This window comes from Micromys minutus (assembly GCF_963924665.1).
Source record: "Micromys minutus genome assembly, chromosome: 18".
Classification (NCBI taxonomy): Eukaryota; Metazoa; Chordata; class Mammalia; order Rodentia; family Muridae; genus Micromys; species Micromys minutus.
In genome coordinates, this window is record NC_137953.1 from 38,045,619 (window position 1) to 38,067,128 (window position 21,510).

The 21,510-nt window shown below is 37.6% G+C and overlaps 1 protein-coding gene and 1 pseudogene across 2 annotated transcripts; both read left to right on the forward strand.

The window, feature by feature from the left end:
• Positions 1-1,132: 1,132 nt before the first annotated feature.
• On the forward strand, positions 1,133-2,089 carry LOC308432624 (olfactory receptor 2F1-like; the record flags this gene model as incomplete). Its single annotated transcript, XM_080932394.1, has 1 exon — positions 1,133-2,089. One exon carries the CDS (start codon positions 1,133-1,135, stop codon positions 2,087-2,089), a length of 957 nt encoding a protein of 318 aa, XP_080788520.1.
• A 16,645-nt stretch (positions 2,090-18,734) lies between these two features.
• LOC308432254 (large ribosomal subunit protein eL37-like) lies at positions 18,735-19,027 on the forward strand (annotated as a pseudogene). The gene has a single exon. The product of its transcript is annotated as a large ribosomal subunit protein eL37-like (transcript).
• Positions 19,028-21,510: the final 2,483 nt, after the last annotated feature.

Consider the following 21,510-nt stretch of genomic DNA (forward strand, 5'->3'; position numbering starts at 1 on the left):
AAGAAATCTGAGGGTATTTAATTGAATTTTCTCAAGAACCACTCAGCCATTATGAACTGTAGACTGTCGAATGCAAAATTCAGATGAATAAAGAGAATTACCACAGTGAGAGGATTGAGAGCTTTCTCATGACATCATGCTGGGTGTCAGTATGTCTGCCTTCCATTGTTCACCAAAAACTTACACACTTTCACAAATGTCTAAATAAATGGTCAAAATGTACTATGGAAGCTATGTGAAATAAAAGCTAAGAAATAGCAACAATGATAACTTAGTTTCGAAAGCTGAAATTAAAGTATCCTAGTAATGAATTTGTTCTTTCCATAGCAATTAACACAACTTTATTAATGTTCATAATTGTAAAAATTAATCTCCGTGTCCCTGGTTAGTTTATAAGAAGCAAGAGGGATGGACTTGTGATTTTATTTTGTTTTTCTAACAGGAAGCCCCACAGTAACCAGTACACAGCAGATATCTTTCTCAGAGAGAGATGCCTCCCCAGGCTGGTGGTGAGAATAAGGAGAGGGTGGAAGGATTCTCTTCTCTTCTATCACTTCCACTGGAGTTTCTTGGGAGTGAGGAGAACAGCAGAATGAATGTTTTCAAAATGTTTCAGGGGAATGCTGAAGCACCCATTATCTCAGGCCCAAGAGTAAATATGACATTAACTGCTCCTATCTAACAGAAAAAAAAAAATACCTTTCTTTCCATTTCCCTATTGTTAATGAGACCTTTTCCATGTTGATACCTTTCTTACCTAATCTTTCTTTCATTTTTAAATATAGGTATTTCTATCATTTTTTTATTATTTCTTTTATGTGTTCTCTATCCTTCCACATTGGCTGATTACCCCCATTATAGTCTCAAATCGCAGAGTCCTAAAAATAAAAAAGGACAATTAAAGTAGAGATTTACTCTTTTGAATCTCATGTGTTTGTGTAACTGACCGAATCTTGCTTTCTCCATTATTTAGATATGTTTTTTCTTAATCACCTAGGTTAAAGCACCAGGCTGTGACCCAGGTAAAGCTGCAATCCTAGCCTAGGACTCAGTGCATAAGCTATGGTGACACCTGCACTTGCCCTCCCTGACTTCTCTTCCCCTACTCCTGGCCAGCAATCCCAACTGCTCCATGAAGAGAAACAATGCTACCTGGGTAAGTGAGTTTATCCTCATGGGTCTCTCCAGTGACAAACACATCCAAGCTGGACTCTTTGTCCTCTTTGGAGTCACCTACCTGCTGACTCTACTGGGCAATGGGCTCATCGTCCTGCTGATTGCACTGGACTCAAGACTCCACCTGCCCATGTACTTCTTCCTCTGTCACCTGTCAGTGGTGGACATCTGCTACACCTCCAGTGGGGTCCCCCAGATGCTGGCACACTTCCTCATGGAGAAGAAAACCATCTCTTTTGCCCTTTGTGGGACCCAACACTTTTTCGCTCTGGCCCTAGGAGGAACTGAGTTCCTGCTGCTGGCTGCCATGGCATATGACCGCTATGTAGCTGTCTGTGATCCACTAAGGTACACAGTGGTGATGAGCCCAAGGCTCTGCATGGGTCTAGCAAGTATTGCTTGGTTTGTGGGTGTAGTTAATTCTGCTGTGGAGACAGCAGTCACCATGCGCCTACCTACTTGTGGGCACAATGTGCTCAACCATGTGGCCTGTGAGACACTGGCACTGGTCAGGCTGGCCTGTGTGGACATCACCCTCAACCAGGTGGTGATACTGGCTTCTAGTGTGGTGGTGCTGCTGGTGCCCTGCTGCCTGGTCTCTCTGTCCTATGCCCACATTGTGGCTGCCATCATGAAGATCCGCTCTACTCAGGGACGCCGTAAAGCCTTTGGAACTTGTGCCTCCCACTTGACTGTGGTCTCCATGTCTTATGGGATGGCCCTCTTCACACATATGGAGCCCACCTCCACAGCCTCTGCTGAGCAGGACAAGCTTGTGGTTGTCTTCTATGCTGTGGTCACTCCCATGCTGAATCCTCTCATCTACAGTCTGAGGAACAAGGATGTGAAGGCTGCTTTGAGTAGAGTTCTGATGAAGAGATTTGAGTCAAAGAATTTGGAAGCAATTCTGTAAAGAAGCCATCTCTCTGTATAACGGGAATTTGGATATACAGTTCATGGTGACATACATCTAAATGTTCTGATGGACACAGCTCCTTTTGTATGTATATAAGTGTGCATATGTGTGTGAGCTGGAAATATTTGTGCTTGCGTGCATACAATTACATAGATCTGTGATATAGATTATACCTCTTTGAGTTAAAGGAGAACTCTCATTTTAACTCTGTATTGTTTTTTTCTTAATGACACTTTTTTTCATATATTTTAAAAATATTTACACTCCAGAGTTTATTTCCTTTGTGATCCACATTCCAAGACTGTTCCAAATTTCATATCTCCATCTGACCCACCCTGCCAGACCTCTAAACTCCCTAGGGCCTCCAATCCTTTGTGGGTTAGGTATATTTTCTCTGACTGAATGCCTTACCCAGTAGTCCTCTGCTTTTTATGTGTTAGCAGCCTCATATCAACTGGTGAGTTTTTTTTTTTTTCTTGGCCCTTGATTTAATTTAGAAAAAGTGTATCACATGCCTTTAAAATTATTCAACCACTCTGAAAAACTTAAATAAAATTTATTAATTTTCTTAAATAAAAGGAAGGAGAAATGACACAGCAGCTGTACAGATTAGAAAGGAAGATAACTCTAATTAGATGTGCCCATAATTTATGTCAAGAATCTTTCCATTGCTAAAATTTCCAAATGTGTAGACAGAATGGAAGAAAAAATAAGTTATAAGTTAAAAACTTTTTAAATTGAAGTCGCTGGGTGCTTGGAAGAGCTGCAGGAGCACTCTCCATCCTAAGTGGAAGGGTGAGGCAACTTCTTCTGCCCACTGTCTACCCCGAGATAGGCCACCCAGAACTCTCACAGCACAGGAGGCAGTGCTGCCTGCAAGCACATACTTCCAGCCCAAGGCCAGACCCAGCCCAGCTGCATGAGGACTGGGCTCTGCCATCAGACCTCACAGCCTACCCAGAGAGATGAACACCCAGGAACAATCTCCCTGTGGAGACCACAAGCCCACAGACCTACAAGAGAGACAAGCTCCAATAAGAGTCAACAAGATCACCTAGCATCACCTAAAACAAGATGGCAAGAGGTAAGCTCAAGACTGTAATAAATAAAAACCAAGACAACCTGGCAGCAACAGAACCCAGTTCTTCCACCACTGCAAATACTGGATATCTCAACTCACGAGAAAAATGAGATTTATACTTAAAAGCACAGAAATAATACACTTAAATAAGTACAGGAAAGGCAGGAGAATACATGAAAACAAGTTGAAGCCATTAAAGAGAAACCACACACACACACACACACACACACACACAAAGATCACTCAAAGAGCTACAGGAAAGTACAAAAACCAGGTGAAGGAACTGAAAAAAAATAGAAACAATGAAGAAATCACAAAAAAGACAGCCCTGAAGTTGGTAAACCTAGAAAAGACATCAGGATGCTAGATCAGCAACAGAATACAAGAGATGGAGAAGAGAATCTCGGGAGCAGAATATAACATACAAATCATTGACACAACAGTCAGAAAAAAATGCAAAAATCAACAAGATTCTAACACAAAACATGCAGAAAATCCAGGACACAACGAGAAGACCAAACCTAAGGATAATAAGTGAAGAAGAAGGCAAAGACTCCCAGTAAATATCTTCAATGAAATTATAGAATTAAACTAAGCTAACTTAAAAAAGAGAGATAACCACGAATATACAAGAAGCCTACAGAACTGGAAATAGACTGGACCACAAAACAAATTCTTCCTGACATATAATAGTCAAAACAACTTATGCTCAAAACAAAGAAAGAATACTAAAAGGAGTAAGAGAATAAGGACAGGTAACGTATAAAGGCAGACCAATCAGAATTACACCAGACTTTTCAACAGAGACTATGAAAGCTGGAAGATCCTGAACTGACATATAGACCCTAAGGGAACACAAGTTCCAGCACAGGTTACTATATCCAGCAAAACTCTCAATCGCCATAGATGAAGAAACCAAGGTATTCCAAAACAAAAACAAATTGAGATAATATCTGTCCACAAATCGAACCCTACAAAGAATAATAGATAAAAAATTTCACCACAAATGGGAAACTTCACCATAGTAAAGAAACTAATCTTCTTGCAACAAACATAAACAAAGAAAAGCACAAAAACATAACTCTACTTCTAACAAGAAAAATAGCAGGAAACAACAATTGCTATTTCTTAATATCCCTTAACATTAATGGAATCAATTTGCCAATAAAAAGACATAGACTATCAGACTGAATAGGTAAACAGGATCCAGCATTTTGCTGCATATAGGAAACTCATCTCAGAGACAAAGACAGACACTACCTCAGAGTAAAAGGTTGAAAAAAAAATTCCAAACCAGTGGTCCCAAGAAAGAAGCTGGAGTGGCCATCTTAATATCGAATAAAATTAATTTTGAACCAAAAGTCATTAAAAAAAATAAGGAATGACACTATTTACTTACCACAGGAAAAATATATCAAGATGAACTCTCAATTTTTAACATCTATGCTCCAAATACAATAGCACCCACATTCATAAAAGAAACTCTACTAAAACCCAGAGCATATATTACACCACACACAATAGCAGTGGGAGACTTCAACACCCCACTCTCATCAATGGACAGATCATGGAGACAGAAACTGAACAGAGAAACAGTAAAAATAACAGAAGTTATGAACCAAATGGATTTAACAGAAATTTATAGAATATTTCATTCTAAAACAAAAGAATATATGTTATTCTCAGCATCTCATGGCACCTTCTCCGAAACTGACCATATAGTTGGTCACAAAACAGGTCTCAACAGATACAAGAATATTGAAATAATCCCATGCAGTCTATCAGATCACCATAGACTAAGGCTGTTCTTAAATAATAAAAAAACAAGAAAAAGTTCACATACTATTCCATATGTATATATGGAAGCTAAACAATGTTCTACTCAATGATAGCTTGGTCAAGAATAAAATAAAGAAAGAAATCAAAGACTTTTTTAGAATTTAATGAAAATGAAGGCACAAAATACCCAAACTTATAGGATACAATGAAAGTAGTGCTAAGAGGAAAACTCATAGAGCTCAACACCTCCAAAAAGAAACTGGAGAGAGCATACACTAACACCTTGACAGCACAACTGGAAGCTTTAGAACAAAAAGAAGCAGATACACCCAAGAGGAGTAGATGGCAGGACTTTATCAAACTCAGAGCTGATATCAACCAAACAGAAACAAAAAGAACTATACAAAGATTCCAAGAATCCAAGGGCTGGTTTTTTGAGAAAATAAATAATATTGATAAAACCTTAGCAAGACTGACTAGAGGGTGCAGAGACAGTATCCAAATTTACAAAATTACAAAAATAACAACAGAAACTGAGGAAATTCAAGAAATCATCTTATCCTACTACAAAAGCCTATACTCAACAAAAATAGAAAATCTAGAGGAAATGGACAGTATTCTAGACAGATACCAGATACCAAAGTTAAATCAGGATCAGGTAAACCATCTAAACAGCCCCATAGCCCCTAAAGAAATTAAAGCAGTCATTTAAAAGCTCTCAACCAAAAAAACCACAGGACCTGATGGGTATAATGCAGAATTCTATCAAACCTTAATAAAAGACCTAATACCAATACTCTCCTAACTGTTCCACAATATAAAAACAGAGGAAATACTACCCATTTTATTCTTTGAAGCTACAATTGTGCTCATTCATAAACAACACAAAGACCCTACAAAGAAAAAGAACTTTAGACCAATTTCCCTGATGAACATTAATGTAAAAATACTCGATAAAATTCTTGCAAACTGAATTCAAGAACACATCAAAATAAACATTCACAATGATCCAGTAGGCTTCATCCTGGGAATGCAAGTATGGTTCGATATATGGAAATCCATCAATGTCATCTACTATATAAACAAGCTCAAAGAAAAAAAAACACATGATCATCGCAATAGATGCTGAGAAAGAATTTGACAAAGCTCAAAACCACTATATGTTAAAAATCTTGGAAATATCAGATATCTACTGCTCATGCTGTAGAGACAATATACAGTAAATCAGTAAATGGTGAGAAAACTTGAAGCAATCCCACTAAAATCAGGGACTAGACAAGACTGTCCACTCTCTCCCTACCTATTCAATATAGTATTGGAAGTATTATCCAGAGCAATAAGACAAGAAAAGAAAGTCAAAGGGAAGTCAAAATATTACTATTTGCAGATGATATGATAGTATACTTAAGTGACCCTAAAAATTCCACCAGAGAACTTTTAAAGCTGATTAAACACCTTCAGCAAAGTGGCTGCATTTAAAATAAACTCAAACAAATCAGTAGCCCTCACTTACTCAAAGATCAAACAGGCTGAGAAGGAAATTAGGGAATCAATACCCTTCACAATAGTCAAAAAAAATATAAAAATAACTTGGTGTGACCCTAACCAAGCAAGTGAAGGATCTGTACGACAAGAACATCAAGTCTCTAAAGAAGGAAACTGAAGAAGACCTTAGAAGATGGAAAGAACTCCCATTGGAAGAATCAACTTTGTAACAGTTGGCCATCTTGCCTAAGGTGATCAACAAATTCAATGCAATCCCCATCAATTCCAACCCAATTCGTCATAGAGTTAGAAAAGGCAATTTGCAAATTATTTGAAATAATAAAAAAAAAGAAAACAGGAGAAAAAACCATTCTCAACTAAAAAAAAAAAAAAAAAACAAAAAACAAACTTCTGAGGAAATCACTATTTTGTATCTCAAGCTGTATTACAGATCTATTGTGATAAAAACTGCCTGGTATTGGTGGAGAGAAAGGCAGGTAGACCACTGAAATAGAATCAAAGACCCAGAAATAAACCCACACACTTATGGTCACTTGATCTTTGACAAAGGTGCTAAAAACATTCAACGGAAAAAGGACAGCCTCTTCAACAAATGATGCTGGTTCAACTGGCAGACAGCATGCAAAAGAATGCAAATTGATCCCTTTTTATATCCTTGTACATAGCTCAAGTCCAAGTGGATCAAAGACCTCCACATAAAAACCAGGTACACTGAAACTAATAGAAAAGAAAGTGGGTAAGATCTTAAAACATATAGGCACAAGAGAAATTTTCCTAAACAGAACACCAATGGCTTATGCTCTAAAGTCAAAAACTCAACAAATCAGACCTTATAAAATTGCAAAGCTTCTCTAAGGCTAAGGGCACTCTCAGAAGGACAAAATGGCAACCAACAGATTGGGAAAAGATTTTTACCAATCCTACATCTGATAGAAGGCTAGTATCCAATATATACAAAGAACTCAAGAAGTTAACCTTTAAATAATCCTATTTAAAAATGGGGTACAGAGCTACACAGAGACTTCTCAACTGGGGAATATCAAATGGCTGAGAAGCACCTAAAGAAATGCTGAACATCCCTTGTCATCAAGGAAATGCAAATCAAAACAACCCTGAGATTCTACCTCACACCAGTCAGAATGGCTAATATCAAAATCTCAGATCAGAACAGATGCTGGAGAGGATGTGAAGAAAGACGAACACTCCTTCACTGTTGGTAGGATTATAAACTGGTACAACCTCTCTGAAAATCAGTCTGGCATTTCTTCAGAAAATTGGACATAATACTATCTGAGGTTCCAGCAATACGACTCCTGGGCATATATGCAAAAGTAGCTCCAACATCTAACAAGTACACATGCTCAACAATGTTCATAGCAGCCTTATTTATAATAGCCAGAAGCTGGAAAAAACCCAGATGACCTTCAACAGAGGAATGGATACAGAAATTGTGGTACATATACACAATGGATTACTACTCAGCTATTAAAAACAACAAGATCATGAAATTCCTAGGCAAATGGATGGAACTTGAAGCTATCATCCTGAGTGATGTAACCCAGTCACAAAAGAGCACTCACGGTATGTACTCATTTATAAGCGGATCCTAGCTCAAAAAATAAAAAAATAAAAATAATAAACACCTCAAAATAACCAAGAAACTATCCACAGAACTTCCAAAGCTCAAAAAAAAAAAAAAAAAAAAAAAAAAAAAGGAAGACCAGAATGTGGATGCCTCAGTCCTTCTTAGGATGGAGAACAAAACAAGGGAGGAAATACAAAGGAACAGGAATTGAAGAAAAGAACTACAGAGACTGCCTCACCTGGAGAACCACCCCATCTGCAACCACCAAATCCAAACACTATTGCTGATGCCAAGAAGTGTTTACTGGCAGAAACAAGATATGGATGTCTCCTCAGAGGCTCTGCCAGAGTCATATAGATACAGAAGTGGATACTTGCAGCTAGACATCAGACTGAACATGGGGACCCCAAGAAAAGAACTAGAGAAAGGACTGAAAGAGCTGAAAGGTTTGCAACCTCTTAGGAAGAGCAGCATCATCAACCAGCCAAGGCACTGAGGTAGAGAGGGTGATTGGGAGAGGGAGCACCTTCATGGAAGCAAGTTGAGGGCTGGGGAGAGGAGAGTGGATGGAAGGGTGAAACATTTGAAATGTAAATACTGAGAAAATCCAATAAAGTTAAAATAAATTTTCAAATTGGCCTTAGGTCAGTGGAATAAATGTCATCTGATTCTCATTTGATGCATCCCATCCTCGCAGAGTGTAGAACTCACACATATCAGGATCTAGTGTTATACTCATGATCTCCACAGCCCTGGAAAGTAAGCTTTGGTCACATCCAAGTCCCAAAGGCTTCACTTGCCTTCCTTCCATTTCCAACGTTTCTGGGAGGCAAGTGGCAGAGAGACACATTATCAGAACCTCAAACTAAAGATTTCTGTACAACAGGCATATTTTATTTTGAAAATTCAGGGAGATAATCAGAAGGACACAGCACTGGAACACAACAAGGAAAGAATTTTTTTCTCATTAGAAGTCATTTGGTTCTAACATACACACAGGGTGGGCAAGTCTTTACTAATGATCCTAGACAATAAAGCAAAGCAGTGGTTATTTGAGTCTGACAAATGCTTAACATCTTTTTAAGATACAAATTGAGTATCTCTCATTTCATAGCTGGAGCTATGGCTCAGCTGTGAAGAACACTTGTTCTTACTCAGGACCTTGGCTCTATTCCCAAGTACATATATGGTAGCTCACACTCATCTGCAACTCCAGTCCCTTTGAATCTGCTGCCCTCTTCTTACTTCTGCAGGCATTTCACACATGTGGTACACAGACACATGTACAGGCAAAACATCCAAATGAATTGTATTTCTCTTTTTTATATTACTCTCTGTATTTACATTTAAAAGATTATCCCTTTCCTGCACCCTGCTCCCGTTCCCCCTCCCCCTCCAATTGTCTCAACAAAGGTGCATTCACTCCTGATCACCCTCTCCACTTCAGTATCTTGGTATTTCACTACATTAGGAAAACTTGCCCTCACTGAAACAAAGGCCTTTTCTCTCACTGATGCCAAACACTGCTATCTTCTGTTACATATGCAAATGGATCAATAGGTCTCTCAATGTATGCTCAGTGGTTGGTATTTTCCGTCCAGGAGAGTTGTGGAGGGTTTTGTTGGTTGACCATGTTGTTATTTCCATAAGATTGTAAACTCCTTCAGTACTTTCTTTAGCACCCTCATTGGAGTCTCCATGTTCTGCCCAATGGTTAGCTGCAAGCCTGCTCAGCTAATTCTATATAACTCTGGTAGAGCCACCTGAGTAGGCATCCTTATCTGGTTCCTGCTAATAAGTACTTCTTGACATCAGCAATAGTGCTTGGGTTTGGTGGTTTCATATCCCCAAGTGAGGCCTTCTCTGATTGATCTGTTCTTGAAGCCCTGCTGCTCTATTTGACCTTGTATTTCCTTCTGTGAGAGTTTTGCTCTACCTTTTAAGAAGGACTGAGTCACCCATATTTTGGCCTTCCTTTCTTTTGAGCTTCATAAGTTCTGTGAATTGTTTCTTGGGTATTCAAAGCTTTCTGGGGCTATTATCCACTTATCTGTGAGTACATAATCAGTGTTAATTTGTGACTGGGTTACCTCATTCAGGATGATATTCTATAGTTGCATCCATTTTCCTAGGAATTTCAAAACGTCAGAGTTTCTAATACCTGAGTAGTACTCCACTGGTAAATGTACCACTATTTCTATATCCATTCCTACAATGAAGGACATCTGGGTTCTTTCCAGCTTCTGGCAATTATAAATGAGGCTGCTATAAACATGGTGGAGCATGTGACTTTGTTATATGTTATAATTTCTTTGGGGTATATGTCCAGGAATGGAATAGCTGGGTTTTCAGTTAGTACTATGTCCAATTTTCTGAGAAACTGCCAAACTGATTTACAGAGTGGTTGTACCAGTTTACAACCCCAACACTAGGCGAGGAATGTTCCTCTTTCTATACATCATTGCTAACATCTACTATATCTTCTGAGTTTTTTATTTTAGCCATTCTGACTGGTGTGAGGTAGAATCTCAGGGTTGTTTTAATTTGTATTTCCCTGATGATTAGGGATGGTGAGCATTTCTTTAAGTCCTTCATGTCCAGTCAGTATTCCTTAATTGAGAAGTCTTTGTTTACCTCTGTGCCCCATTTTTAATAAGATTGTTTGATTCTCTGGAGTCTAATTTTTAGTTCCTTGTATATATTGGATATTAGCCTTCTCTCAGATGTAGGACTGGTAAAGATCTTTTCCCAATCTGTTGGTTGCCATTTTATCCTTTTGAGAGTGCCCTTAGCCTTGGAGAAGCTTTGCAATTTCATGAGGTCCCATTTGTCGATTTTTGATCTTAGAGCCTAAGCCATTGGTGTTCTGTTTAGGAAATTTTCCCCTGTGCCTGTGTGTTCTAAGCTCTTCCCCACTTTCTGTTCTATTAATTTCAGTGTACCTGATTTTTATGTGGGGGTCTTTGATTCACTTAGACTTGAGCTTTGTCCAAGGAGATAAATAAAATATAGATTTGCATTCTTCTGCAGGCTGTCTGCCAGTTGAACCAGCACCATTTGTTGAAGAGGCTGTCCTTTTCTCATTGAATGTTTTTAAGCACCTTTGTCAAAGATCAAGTGACCATAGGTATATGGGTTAATTTCTGGGTTCTCAGTTTTGTTCCATTGATCTGCGGGCCTATCTCTGTACCAATACCATGTAGCTTTTACCAAGATTAATCTGAAATATAGATTGAGGTCAGGGATGGTGATTCCCCAGGAAGTTCTTTTATTGTTGAGTATAGATTTCGCTATCCTAAGTTTTTGGTTATTCAAGATGAATTTTCAAATTGCTCTTTCCAACTCTATGAAGAATTGAGTTGGAAATTTGATGGGGATTGCATCAAATCTGTAGATTGCTTTCAGAAAGACAGCCATTTTTACAAATTTGATCCTTCAAATCCATCAGCATAAGAGACCTTTCCATCTTCAAATATCTTCAATTTTCTTTTTCAGAGATTTGAAGATTTGTCATATGAATCCTTCACTTGCTTAGTTAGGGTCACACCAATGTATTTCATATTGTTTGTGACTACTGTAAAGGATGTCTTTTCTCTAATTTCATTCTCAGCATGTTTATCCTTTCAGTAGAAAAAGGCTATTGATTTAAGTTAATTTTATATCCAGCCACTTTGCTGAAGTTGTTTATCAGCTGTATAAGTTCTCTGTTGGAATTTTTGGGGTCGCTTAAGTATACTGTCATATCATCTGCAAATAGTGAAATTTTGACTTCTTCTCTTTGACTTCCTTTTGTTGTCTAATTTCTCTGGTTAGGATTTCCATTACTATATTGAATAAGTAGGTAGAGAGTGGAAGCCTTTTCTAGTCTCTGACTTTAGTGGGATTGCTTCAAGTTTCTTTCCATTTAGTTTGATGTTGGCTACTGGTTTGCATAATATTGTTTTTATTGTGTTTAAGTATGGGCCTTGAATACCTGACCTTTCCAAGACTTTTAATATGAAGAGGTGTTTGATTTTGTCAAATGCTTCCTCAGCATCTACTGTGATAATCACGTGTTTTTTCTTTTCCTTTGAGTTTGTTTATATGATGTATATTTGTATATGATGGATTACATTGATGGATTTTCTTATATTGAACCACCCTTGCATCCATGGAATGAAGCCTAATTTATCATGGTGAATGATCATTTTGATGTGTTCTTAGATTCACTTTGCAAAAAATGTATTGCAAATTTTCACATTGATGTTCATGAGAGAAATTAGTCTGAAGTTCTTTTTCTTTGTAGGGTTGTTGTGTGGTTTGGTAAGGGCTTAGTTGTTGCTTCAAAGGATGAGTTGGGTAGTGTTCCTTCTGTTTCTGTTTTGTGGAATAATTTGGAGAGTATTGTTATTTGGTCTTCTATGAATATCTGATAGAATTCTGCACTAAACCCATCTGGTCCTGAGCTTTTTTTATTTTGGGGGAAGGTTTTTAATGACTGTTTCTATTTCTTTAGGTGTTATGAAACTGTTTAGATGTTTTATCTGATCCTGATTTAACTTTGGTACCTGGAATTTGTCTAGAAATTTGTCAATTTCCTCTAGATTTTCCAGTTTTGTTGCATATAGACTTTTGTAGTAGAATCTGATAATTTCTTGAATTTCCTCAGTTTTTGTTGTTATGTCTCCCCTTTCATTTATGATTTTGTTAATTTAGATACTCTCTGTATGCCCTCTAGTTAGTCTGGCTAAGGGTTTATATATCTTGATGGTTTTCTCAAAGAACCAGCTCCTGATTTTGGTAATTTTCTGTGTAGTTCTTTTTGTTTTACTTAGTTGATTTCTGCTCTGAGTTTGATTATTTCCTGGTCTACTCCTTTTGGGTGTATCTGTTTCTTTTTGTTCTAGAGCTTTCAAGTGTGCCATCAAGCTCCTAGTGTATGCTCTCTCCAGTTTCTTTTTGGAGGCACTCAGATCTACGAGTTTATCTCTTAGTACTGTTTTCATTGCATCCCTCAAGTTTGGATATGTTGTGCCTTCATTTTCATTAAATTCTTTAAAATCCTTAATATCTTACTTTATTTCCTCTTTAATCATGTTATCATTGTTCAGTGGTTATCTGTGTGTGGCTAGTTTGGTTCCTTTTGTTGTTGTTGTTGCTATTGTTGTTGTTGTTGTTGTTGTTAAAAACCAACCTTAGTCCATGGTAATCTTATAGGATGCATGGGAGTATTTCCATCTTTTTATATATATGGAGGTCTGTTTTGTGTCTGACTATATGGTCAATTTTGGAGAAAGGTACTATGAGGGGTTGAGAAAAAGTTATATTCTTTCGCTATAGGATTAAAAGTTCTGTAGTTGTCTGTTTATATCCAATTGGTTCATAACCTTTGCAAGTGTTGCAGTGTCTCTGTTCAGTTTCTGCTTTTACGATCTGTCTATTGATGAGAGTGGGCTGTTGAAGTCTCCAGCTATTATTGTATGTGGCATAATATATGCTTTGAGCTTTGGTAGGGTTTCTTTTATGAATGTGGGTGCCATTGTATTTGGATCATAAATGTTCAGAATTGAGAATTTATCTTGATGAATTTTTCCTGTGATGTCCTTTCTTTCTTTTTATAACTTTTGGTTGAAATCTTTATTTGATATTAATCAGATTTTTTTCTTGAAACTATTTGCTTGTACTGTTTTTTACCCAGCCTTTTACTCTGAGGTAGTGTTTGTCTTTGTCTCTGAGATGAGTTTCCTATATGCAGCAAAATGCTGGATCCTGTTTACCTATCCAGTCTGGTAGTCAATATTTTTTAATTGGGGAATTGAGTCCATTGATGTTAAGAGATAATTAGGAATAATGATTGTTGTTTTTTGTTATTTTTGTTGTTAGAGGTAGAATTATGTTTGTGTGCTTTTCTACTTTTGATTGTCTTGCATGATTATTTTCTGACTTTTTCTGGGGTGTAGTTTCCTTCCTTTTGTTGGAGTTTTCCATCTATTATCCTTTGTAGGGCTGGATTTGTGGACAGATATTGTGCGAGTTTGTGTTTGTCCTGGAATATCTTGGTTTCTTCATCTATGGTATTTGAGAGTTTTGCTGAATATAGTAGCCTGTGCTGGCATTTCTGTTCTCTTAGAGTTTGTATGACATCTTTCCAATATCTTCTAGCTTTTATAGTCTCTGTTGAAAAGTCTGGTGTAGTTCTGATTGGTTTGACTTTATATATTACTTGTTTTTTCTTTATTACTTTTAGGATACTTTCTTTGTTTTGAACATTCAGTGTTTTGACTATTATGTGCTGGGAAGAATTTCTTTTCTGGTTCAATTTATTTGGAGTTTTGTAGGCTTCTTGTATGTTAACAGTCGTCTCATTCTTAACACTAGAGAAGTTATAAGTTTCTTTTATGATTTTGTTGAAGATATTTCCTGGGCCTTTCAGTTGATATTATTTGCCCTCTTCTACACCTATTATCCTTAGGTTTCATCTTCTCTTTGTGTCCTGGTAATTCTGAATGTTTTGGGTTAAGAGCTTTTTGATTTTTGAATTTGTCTCTGACTGTTGTGTCAATGTTTTCTATGTTGTCTTCTGCCTCTGAAATCCTCTCTTTCATCTCTGGTAGTCTGTTGGTGGTGATTGCATCTATGACTCCTTATTTCTTTTTCAGGTTTTCTATTTCCAGGGTTGTCTCCTTTTGTAATTTCTTTATTGTTTCTACTTCCATTTTTAATGCCTTCACCTGTTTGGTTGTGTTTTCCTGTAGCTCTTTGAATGATTTTTGTGGTTCTCCTTTAAGGGCTTCTACCTGTTTACCTGTGTTCTCCTAGTTCTCCTATAATAGTTTAAGGGAGTTATTCGTGTGCTTCTTGAAGACCTCCATCATCATCATAAAGTATGATTTTACATCTATATCTTATTTATCTGGTGTGTAGCCAGGTTGTCTTGGTTTCCATTGCCTAGGTTCTTGTGCTTTCCTCTTCCCATCTTATTATCTGTGATTCTAGATGACCTCGTTGTCTATGACTTGTCTCTCTTGTGGGTCTAAAGGCCCATGGGCTCAAGAGGAAGTTTTTTCCTAGATGTTTGGCTTTTTGTGGGAAGGCAATGAGTTCTGATGGCGGTGCCTCTGTTCTCTGTCTCTGTAGGCTTGGGTGGGAGAGCACTTGTGACTCTTCTGGGTGCTCAGCTATCTGCGGGCAGATCTTGAATCCTGATGGAGGTAACATGACTCTCTCTCTGGGCCAGAACCAACCTATTCCCAGAGAGCACCATGCTACCTGAGTCCTGAGAGTTCCCAGCAGGTCCTGAGTCCTGGTGGTGGTAACCCAACCTTTATTTCTCTTCAAAAGAAAAAAGAAAGGCATTTTTACATTCCAGATATTATAGATCTCACAAGTTCATGATAACTACAAAAATACCACAAACCATAAAATGAGCAATGCAAGTTTTAGTCAATATTTAGAAATGCTCTCAAAGATTAAATAGAAGAGAAACATCAAAAAAATCTAGTAAAAATTTAAATAAAGATTAAATTAACATAGCATGATTCATGTATTTTTTTTATTTAATTCATTGGTGTTTGGTATAATCACAGAATCCTGAAAACCTCAAATCTATGTGATCTTAGGTTATTTTAACCAATGTCAAAACCAACGAACATTCTATTTCTACTAAGCAACCACTCTTTTTTTAGGGCCCTGCAACCATTAGCATGCTCTTTACCTGAGGATTTACCAGCTCCAGGCATGTCATATAAGTAGACCTAGAAAAAAAATACCTCACTTAACTTAGTGTTTTCAAACTCAATCCAAGTCATTTGTAAAAAGACTTTGCTCCTTTGTGTGGCTGAGTCACAGCCAGCTGCCTGTATACATGACCAGATTTGTACATCCAGTTATTATATGATAAAATGGACATTTGTACTTTTATCTTTTGAGTATACATAGTGCTGCTGTGAACCACTGCATTGTTTGAATTCATATGTTTTCAGTTCTTTTGGGGAGATACTCAGGAGTAGAATTTCTGTTTATATCATGAGAAATGACCAAACTTAATATCTAAAAATGAGCCCTCCTTCATGGTCAACAGCAACAGGTGAGGATTCCAATTTATCTGCAACCTCAACACATATAACTTTTGTTGACAAGTTAATGAGACATCCACAGGAGTTCTGGGCAGTTCTAATTCACCATGTGGGTGTTGGGAACTAGACCCAGGTCCTCTGTAATAGCAACAAATGTTTTAACTTCTGATCCATCTTCCTTGACCAAAAGAATCAATTTTTAACTCATAAATAAATTTGCTTCTTTATAATCTTACTTCTACAATCTCACTGTAGTTTAATTTTGTGTATCCCTGAATATTAGTGTGGCTAAACATCTCTGTGTTTGTTATCCAATTGTTTAATCCACTTCAAAAATGTTTATCAAACTTGCTTTTGGTTCTAGTTCCTTCTGTTGTTCTTTCTCTCTCAGTATTTCAGGTATCTTTTCCTTTTCCTAAGCCCACTAAACTTCTGTCTCCAAAGCAAAATCTCCATTTCTATGCTTTTGTTCATTCTAATTATTTTATATTTTAATTAGTTTTTTGACAATGTGACTGCAGTTAATAATGCACCATATCTCACAAAACTATGTAAATGAATAATTCAATACCTCACTACAAAATATGTTGATGATGTGATAGATATAACAATTGGCATGACTCTATTTTTCTATAGCATATACATAGATCAAAGTTCCACCTATTTTAGAATTATTTTTCTATTTATGTCTTGCCTACAGGAATTTATGATGTGCATCAGGTATATTTCTGGTGCCCTAGGAATTCAGAAGAGGGCATCACACGTCTTGGAACTGCAGTTGTGGACAGTTGTAAGCAACCCTGTGGTGATGGTCTACTGCAGAAACAACAAACACTGTTAACCTCTGAGCCAACTCCCTAGGCTCAGAGCAATAATTTTTAACAAATTAATTAATTAAAGAAATGACATTTAAAAAAGAAAAAAGAAATAACATGAATTATATAAATAACTGTAGATTGAAAATTCACTTCCAATTTATTTGAAAAAATAGAAAAACATAATTTATTTTCATTTTAGTTTCAAAGTTATTCATTGTGCACATGAGGGTAGTACCCAAAGGGTCCAGAAAAGGGTGCTGGATTTGTGTTACAGACTTGTGAGCCACCCAGTGAGTGTAGTAAAACTAACTCCTGTCTTCAAAAGCAGCAAGCACTATTAACTACTGATCTAGCTCTAAAGCCTCAAGTAATATTTAGGAAGCTAAGAACAGAATATGAGCACACAAGCATAAAATGGTGAAGTAAACTTTTTAAATGACAACTAAAGAACTTACGTCATAGAAACTACTATATGAAGAATGATCAATATCAAAATCTATGAAATACAAATATGAATAATAAATTACATTCAGTTATTTGTCAGAGAAGGTATTAGTATTGAGTCTTTAAATAACATTTCTCAAAAGGCCTTTTTAAAATCATCTCTGTTCTGCCTTTCAATTTGTAAGTAACATAATCCCACTACATGATTTTATTAACTCTAATACAAGCTATATAATCATACCAAGAAAAACATTTTTAAATGCTTAAAATACATTATTACCAAGAAAGGCATTGTCATATGCTATGATAACCTTCCCTCTAACTCTAAGTGATATTTAAAATACAGGGACAAAGCCTGCCAAGGGACACACTAGTTCACCCACTTACATGGGCTGTCTTCTGAAGCGCAAAAACTTAATGCTACACAGATCACACTCTATGGGAGAAAGCAACTCGCATGAGATAATTAGACAGTGAAGACCAAGGGAGGTGGAATAACACTGTTCGCTTAGCTACTCTGAGAAAGACCACAGCACACACAGATGGGGAGAGACACATAAAATGAATATTTCTAACTGCTGGGACTGTCTTCTCCAATTTCTAGTCTAACTCCCCTTTCTAACTACCTATGAACATAGAAAGTCATTCTTACTTTTCTTTCATTGACAAAATTTTTTTCCTAATTTGTTAATATAATATATCCCAATTATGACTTCCCTCCCTCTATGACTCTTACTTCATTTTCACCTCTCCTCCTATCCAGATCCACTTCCTTTCTGTCTCTTATTAGGAAAAAAAAAACAGGTTTCCAAGGGACAAAAATGTAATATAATAAGATAAAACTGGCACATCAGATTTGGACAAGACTAATGAACAAAAGTAAAAGAGCCCAAGAAAAAGCACAAGAATCGGATTCCTATTTTTTCACACCCTCAGGACTACCATTATCTTACAGCTTACAGATGCTCCAGCAAGTTAACTTTGGATCTTCTTTACTTGAAAGATGGAAGCATCTCAATGAATTAAAAGAAGAAGAGACCCATGTAGGGTTGCAGATTCTAACACTTGTCAAGAACATATCCACCTTTGAAGTCCTCTCATGAAGAGAAGGTCATCAAACCCAAAATGTGTGAGGAGAAGGGGACACTCAATAAACGGTCGCTTTAGTCACGAGAGCTCCACAGTGTTGTTACGCCTTGTGATCTGGCAGTCAGTTCACGTTATAGGAGCTGAAACACTGTCTACAGAAAAAGTGTGAATCACCCCACCCACACCTAAGAGAAACACGATTCGAGGATTTAGTCTGGGAAAAAAGGTCTGTTTCTCAGACAGATAAGATAGGACTTCACTCTTTGGCCTCGCCGGTAGAAGCAAGATGAGGAAAGGAACGTCTTCCTTTGGAAAGAATCGAAATAAGACGCACACGATGTGCCGTTGCTGTGGCCTAAGGCCTACCACCTTCAGAAGTCGACCCGTGGCGAATGTGGCTACCCTGCGAAGCTCAAGAGAAAGTATAACTGGAGTGCCAAGGCTAAGAGACGAAACACTACCGGGACTGGTTGCATGAGGCACCTAAAGATTGTCTACCGCAGATTCAGACATGGATTCCATGAAGGAACAACACCTAAACCCAAGAGGGCAGCTGTTGCAGCCTCCAGTTCATCTTGAGAATTTTAATCAGTCATAAAAGAAAAAAAGATAAAACTTCTTGGAAGTGCTGGATATCTAATGCTGATGTTTCCACTAGGTGATTGTTTCTTATGCAGATTGCAGCATAAAGCTGCCAATGGCATATGTACATAGGCAGGTCACTGTGGCTCAGAGTCATAAGAAACTAACAAGGTGGATGAAGGCTAGAGTGGTCGTGCCATGTTCAATTAAAGAACAATACATTAAAGATAACATGGCCATTGGCCTTCTCAGAAATGAAGAAAGGGGGTAATGTGATTCATTGTTACCCAGCTATCAGAAATATGTTGAATGTATGCATCACAGAACTATGATTATCTGATAAGAAAAATAATGGAGGAGCATTATCAGTACTGAGATTTCCCTCTGGTAGGTAGCATCTAATCTATAGCATTGGGAGAGGAATTCAAACAGAACCTCTAAGGCTGGCTCAGATAATGATATAGATGCTGGAGTTTGAGGATGGTAAAGAGAGTAACAGAGCTTTGGGTTGGGAAAAGAAATATAGAGAGGCTCTAGAAATCAGGATTTGAGTCTTTAACTAAGCATTAATTTGATTTGATTTATTTTTAATCAATTAATTTATTCATTTACATTTCAAATGATATCCCCTTCCTGGTTACCCCTTCACCAATCTCCCATTCCATCCTTTCTCACCCCCCTCCCCTTTGCCTTTATGAGAGCGCTCCTCCACCTATTCACCCATTCCTAACTCACCACTCTAGCATTCCCCATTGCTGGGGCATCAAGCTTCCTTCCCCTCCTATTGATGACAGGTAAAGCTATCCTCTGCTACATATGTATCTGGAATCCTGGCTCTCTCCATGTATACTCTTTGGTTAGTGCTTTAGTCCCTGGGAGCTCTGGGTGGTCCAGTTAGTTATTATTGTTCTTCTTAAAGGGTTGCAATCCCCTTCCGCTCTTTCAGTCCTTCACCTAGCTTTTCCATTGGTGTCCCCAGGCTCAGTCTGATGATTGGCTATGAGTATCTGCTTCTGTATTGCTTGGGTGCTGGTAGAACCTCATGGGGAAACAGCCATATCAGGCTCCTGTCAGCAAGTGCTTCTTGGCATCAGCAATAGTGGAGAGGCTTGATGTCAGCAGATGGGATGGTTCCCTAGGTAAGGTGGTCTCTGGATGGCCTTTCCTTCAGTTTCTTTTCCAATTTTTGTCCCTGTCTTATCTCTGGACAGGAAAATTTCTGGGTTTAAATTTTTGAGATGCATGGGTGGCCTCATCCCTCAACTGGGGGCTGTGCCTATTTACTGGAGGCGATCTCTACAGGTTGTATCTTCCCTTTGTTGGCTATCTCAACTAAAGTCGTCACCATTGGCTCCTGGGAGCCTCTCACTTCCCTGGAGTCATTGAAGGGCGAAGCCCCGCAAGACTGGGGAAAACGAAATTTTGAGAAAAAAACTTGCCGAAGACTTATGAAACAAACAGCCTCCATACTTCACATGGAGGACAGATTCATCTCAGCAGTTCTCAGCTAGAGCCAGGAGCTGTTATTGAGTATGCAGAGCATGTCACAAGCATGGAAAGCATAAAAGCTGAGGGAAAATTATCTCTAAAACGATAACTATCTTGCATTCATTTAAAAACCATAAAATGTTTGAACTAACTTACAAATAAGTGACCACATGAAAACAAATGATTCAAAAGAATACAACAAAAAACAATTACGCGATTTCATTAAATCCTTGATACTAAGCATTCAAATAAAAATTACCGGACCTTTGACTTTGAAAAGAAGGAAAATATGTCCTTCCCTGAAGTAACTGAGTCAACTCACACAGACATAGAAGCTCAATGGTACTTTAGAATAAAACATAAGATATTTAAAGTGATAATTTCACTAAGTGGACAGCAGCTTAAGCACTGCTTGATTCTCACCAACATATAAAGGTTAGTACAGAAGTTAAACACAAAAGAAAAACAAGCAAAACTACAAGGAAAGAACTGATACCAAGTCAACAATTGTCCCTTAATAAATGAACGAGATATCAGAAAATCAGTAAGCACACAAATATGGAAACAATGCTGTCAGTGTCCGTGAGAGACACTGAAGGACAATGTCATCCAATACATAAGCAGGACATGTGTGCTTGCTAAAGAGCCTTGATCAGGACTCACAATAGGCAGGGCCATAAAACAAGTCTCAAAATCTCTTAAGTGATTGAAATAATGCACCTTGTGTATGCTAGATACAAAATAATTCAATTAGATATCAATGCCAGAAAGAGATTTGAAAAGCCCCACAAGAAATTGGATAATGAACAGCACTCGTTCAACTAACTCATTTATCAAAAGAGAAATGAAAAAAAAAAAGAAATTGCAATAGCTTGAAAAGCATCATATAACATGATAAACATATACTAAATAGATTAACCTGATTTTCATACGTTATACATAGGATAAGTAATGGTTAAGCCTTATCTCACTACAGATCCAAAGCTATCAAC